The sequence below is a fragment of the Mus pahari genome, chromosome 18 (assembly GCF_900095145.1).
Source record: "Mus pahari chromosome 18, PAHARI_EIJ_v1.1, whole genome shotgun sequence".
Taxonomy (NCBI): Eukaryota; Metazoa; Chordata; class Mammalia; order Rodentia; family Muridae; genus Mus; species Mus pahari.
In genome coordinates, this window is record NC_034607.1 from 23,021,948 (window position 1) to 23,027,303 (window position 5,356).

General features: G+C 35.6%; 1 protein-coding gene across 1 annotated transcript in view; it reads left to right on the plus strand.

Annotated features, from left to right (window-relative positions):
• The window catches only part of LOC110335513 (zinc finger protein 431-like), a 12,277-nt gene extending 8,512 nt beyond the window's left edge, over positions 1-3,765 (plus strand). The window contains exons 2-4 of the mRNA XM_021217672.2: positions 982-1,108; positions 1,302-1,362; positions 2,270-3,765. Coding sequence (XP_021073331.1) covers positions 982-1,108; positions 1,302-1,362; positions 2,270-3,635 — 1,554 coding nt within the window. The 3' untranslated portion in view covers positions 3,636-3,765. The remainder of the gene's footprint in view (positions 1-981; positions 1,109-1,301; positions 1,363-2,269) is intronic.
• The last annotated feature ends 1,591 nt before the right edge of the window (positions 3,766-5,356 follow it).

A 5,356-nucleotide genomic window follows, 5' to 3' on the forward strand; every position in this document is an offset into this window, starting at 1 on the left:
ATATATATATATATATATATATATATATATATATATATATATATATATGCATGAGTCTTTTGCCTATATTTATAGGTGTGAACCATGTCAGTGAAGTCAGAAGAGAGCATTGGATTCTCTTGGCCAGGAATGGTTGGGAGCCTAAAATTGAGGCCTGGGTTTAATCCAGGTTCTTTGCAAAAAACAAGTGCTCTTCATAAAGTCATCTTTTTATAGCTTATTGTATTTTTGCTTGTGTTGTTAATGTTTTATTTTCTTAGGATCATTTTTTCATTAATCTTTTTAAGAACTCTTTGTCAATTAGTAACTTACTAAAAGTGCACTTTTTCATACGAATACCATAGTGGCATTATAGTTTATATAAGGTAAAACCCATTTTTTGATAGACAAGTACATTTCTGGAGTGAACATTTAACTCTTTGGAGGAATTTTGTGTGAGTCGCTGTGTGCTTTCTATCTTTTTTTTTTTTTTTTTGTATTTTTCTTTGGGGTGGGGTCTTCTTATGTCCCTTTGTCTTGAACATCACGACATAGAACAGGATAGCCCAGAAATTAGAGAATCACCTGCCTCTGCCTCCTAAGGTCTGAGATTAAAGGTGAGTGCCACCGTAACCATCTTTCCCTCATTTTTTTGAGGTTAGTAATTTTGCTGATGTATCCTCAACTATGCCCATCTGTTTGTATCTCTTTGTATATGTTAGTAGGCATTTGTCCTGCAAAGTAATACCTTATTCATTGTGAACAGACAGAAATGAGAGGTGTGATTCTCCTTTACTGTTTCTAAAATGAGTTGGTGATTGCATTTGAAATTCTCTGACATGGAATTAATATGTTGAGTACATAGAATTATCTAAATATATATTCAATGAAGTACATTTATAATGTAGTCAGTCTCATTTTTTTCTATTACATATATATGTATACTTTATATATTTAAATACATATACCCTGTATACACATATATTACATCATAAACTTTAGGATGCAATGACCTATGAGGATGTGCATGTGAACTTCTCTCAGGAAGAGTGGGCTCTGCTGGATCCTTCTCAGAAGAGTCTCTACAAGGATGTGATGCTGGAAACCTACTGGAACCTTACTTGTATAGGTAATTATGTGAATTTTCCTTCATTATTCAACTTAAGGGGACAAGCCTGTGTTAGAGTTGGATGCTCTTCTCTGGTTTTGATTATGAAAGGGGAAGTATGAATAAACTGGACATTGTTCTAAGGTTCACAGAAGACAATAATTCATATTTTGTATAATTTCCAGTAATATACATTTCTGGTACTGTGTTTTAGGCTACTTGTGGGAAGACTGCAATATTGAGGATCATTGTCAAAGTTCTAGAAAACATGGAAGGTAATTTTCATGTGCAAGGTGATACATAGATGTCTCTGAAGAAGTTTCAATGCACCCTGAAATTTTAATGGAAAAAATATTTAACCAAGCACAGCTTTGTGAGGTTTATTAAATTCTCACAGACCATATTTCTNAATGTCAGGTAGCTGATCAGTGTTTACAAATTATTCCTTTAATAAACAAGAAAAAGACATCTCTTTAATGTCATAGCCACTTTAGAACCACGTTGTAGTACTGTCCTTTGCTGCAGGACGTTTGGTCACATTCTGAACCAAGAAAACCTGTTTGTTGTTGTGGTATGCCTCAGCTCTAGCACACACCAAGAGCTCTCTGTAAATAAGTGTTAAGTGAATGATAGGTCAAGAGGCAGAGCAGTTAACCAGGTGACAGAGAGAAAACCCAGGAAAGAAAAGAGAATCTTTGAGTTCAAGGGTATTTAAGAGCATGGAGCAGCAGAAGGAGCTTTTACCTTCGGGACATTGGTGGAGTAGGAAGGTCAGCTGGGTGTTTTCTCTGCCTCTTTGAGCTAGCAGGCTTTCACCACAGCATCTGGCTCTGAGTCTTCATTTGGTAAATCTAATGTTTGGCATTTTGTTTATAAAAACAACAATCCAACCACTTAGTTTTACACCATTCAAGTATCAAAAATGTAAACACATTGCTTAGGGGATGTTATGTTAATGTATGTCCAAGACCTGTTTTAAGCAAATCCTCCATAGTAAAGCTAGTGTTACTCATATACTTATAGGTTGTACCATAGTATAGTGAGAGAGGTAGTTTATGAGAGTCAAGAAAGTGTTGTAGTGGAGAAACTTGAATCCCTAAATTATATGTCTNTGAGGAACAAAAAGTTAAAGTATGTGAATGCAATGTGAGCATCTTTTATTTGTTATTCTTCCTTTAATAGGTGTATCGACTGTCCCTCTGCATATGGAAAGAAGCAGTGTACCGATCTCTTTCCTAGAACAATTAGAAGGAGATATGTAGTCATCCCCTTTGTGAGAAGAGGAGGTGAATGTGATACAAGTTTACAAGTACTTGGTTTTCCAGCTTCAGTGGGAATACATCAAAATACTGACATTGGAGAAAAGTCCTATGAGTACAAGGAAAGTGGAAAATCTTCTGTCTGTCCTGGTTCACTTTGCACATATAGTGTAATTCACACTATAGGAAAATGTTATGAATGCAATCAGTGTAGTAAAGCTCTGAGTTCTTCCCATTCTCTTCAGAGATGTGACCAAACTCATATGGGAAAAGGAAGTGATAAATGTGAGCCAAGTAGTAAAAGTTTAACCTATCCCAGGTATCTTCAAATACAGAAGACAGCCTATAATGAAGAGGACCTCTATGAGAGGAATCAATATGGTAAATCCTCTTTACANCTACACCAAAGAACTCATTTGGGAGTGAAATCCTGTGAATATAATCATGAAGATAAACTCATTTCATGTCAGAATTGTAATCAAGTAGATAGAACTAATACTAGAGGCACAAAGCATGACTATCATCAATGGGGTAAAGCCTTTGCATGTCCCAGTTATCTTCAAATACATGGAAGAATTCATACTAAAAAGAAACCCTATGAATGTAATCAATGTGATAGAGCCTTTACATGTCACAGTACTCTTCAAATCCATGAAAGAATTCATACTGGAGAGAAACCCTATAAATGTAACCAGTGTGGTAAAACCTTTGCATGTAAGAGGTATCTTCAAGTACATGAAAGAATTCATACTGCAGAGAAACCCTATAAATGTAATCAGTGTGGTAAAGCCTTTGCATGTAATAGTTATCTTCAAATGCATGAAAGAATTCATACTGGTGAAAAACCCTATAAATGTAATCAGTGTGGTAAGGCCTTTGCATGTAACAGCAATCTTCAAAAGCATGAAAGAATTCATACTGGAGAGAAACGGTATAAATGTAAGCAATGTGGTAAAGCCTTTGCATATAGCAGTAATCTTCAAAAGCATGAAAAAACACATACTGGAGAGAAACCCTATGAATGTATGCAATGTGGTAAAGCCTTTACATGTCACAGTAGTCTTCAAATCCATGAAAGAATTCATACTGGAGAGAAACCCTATAAATGTAATCAATGTGGTAAACCCTTTGCTCGTAAAAGATATCTTCATATTCATGAAAGAATACACACTGGAGAGAAACCCTATGAGTGTAATCAGTGTGGTAAAACCTTTGCATATAGCAGTAGTCTTCAAAAGCATGAAAGAATTCACACCAACAAAAATATCCCCAAGCCATCTAAGAAATGAGGAATAACTTTCCATACCAAATGCTTTTTCCCCACTGAGCTTTCTCACTAGTGCTTGATTAAGATCACTAGACCATTCCTTCTTTAAAATATTGTCTCCTTTTCAAATTTTATATGTATTGTCATCACAAAGTACAGGAATACCATATAATTTAAATAATAAAACAATTTGTGAATGAAAATAACATTTATGTGACTTTTTTATTATTATTATATTAGTTTATACTGAGGCCTAAAACTTGTTTTTAACACATTCACAGAATCACAAATGTATGCCAGAGAGTTGTCCCTGGGAGTAAAGGTGGTTGCTGGTAAGCTTGAAGACCTAAGTTCATTCTCTTGGATAGCCACATTGCTCATGCAAGTTTTTCTCTGAATACTATACTTGCATTTTATGTACATCCACATAGCAGAACATAATATAAATATTGTTGAAACCAAAATAAGGGCCAGTGAGTTCACTCACCAGGTGCTGGCAAACTTCACTAGCTTAGTTTGACCTCTAGTACTCACATCGAGGACCTAGAGAATAGACATCTCTAAGTTTTCCTGTAACTGGCACATACACACCATTGTATAGGTATATACACATAGTTAAAAAGTTTAAAAGAGGGGGCTGGAGAGATGGTTCAGTGGTTAAGAGCACCGACTGCTCTTCCGAAGGTCCTGAGTTTAAATCCCAGCAACCACATGGTGGCTCACAACCATCTGTAATGAGATCTGACACCCTCTCTGGTGCACCTGAAGACAGCTACAGTGTACTTAGATATAATAATAAATAAATCTTTAAAAAAATAAAAGTTTAAAAGAGATGGAATTAACAAAGCAAAGAAATTAACCAGAATAATGGGAACATAGGTTACTATTTATTAGTTGTAATTAATATATTTTAAAATTTCAAGAAGTCTTTGTGTTCAAAACAATTAGTATTCCTGTTTGAATCTTTTTTTTTCTTTTTTAAAAGATCTTATTTATGTCTGTGAGTAAACCATCACTGTCCTCAAACACACCAGAAGAAAGCATCGGATCGCATTACCTATGGTTATGAGCCACCATATGGTTGCTGGGAATTGAATTCAGGACCTCTGGACAAGCAGTCAGTGCTCTTAACCACTGAACCATCTCTCCAGCACTCCTGTTTAAATCTTATCACTTCATTCTCTGATTCCTAGATAGTACATTTTAAAAATATATCTCAGTTGGATGGAGTGGTGCACACATGTAATCCCAGCACTTGTGAAAGAGAGGCAGATGGATCCCTCTGACTTTGAGGCTAGCAGAGTTCCAGGGTGATCATAGCTACATAAGAGATCCCTTTTTTTTTTTAATAAAAAAGGGGCAGGGATCTGGAAAGATGACTTAAAGATTTGGAATAAAACTAGAGACACTGAAATATATAGAGGAGAAAGTGGGGGAAAGCCTTAAAGAAATGGGCACAGGGGAAAAATTCCTTAACAACAGCAATGGCCTGTGCTGTAATATCAAGAATCAACAAATGGGACCTCATAAAATTGTAAAACTTCTGTAGAGCAAAAGATACTGTCAATAAGACAAAGAGGCCACCAAGAGATTGGGAAAGAGTTTTTACCAATCCTAAATCTGATAGGGGACTAATATCGAATATATAAAAAGAGCTCAAGAAGCTGGACTCCAGAAATTCAAATAACCCCATTAAAAAATGGGGTACAGAGCTAAACAAAGAATTCTCAACTGAGGAATACC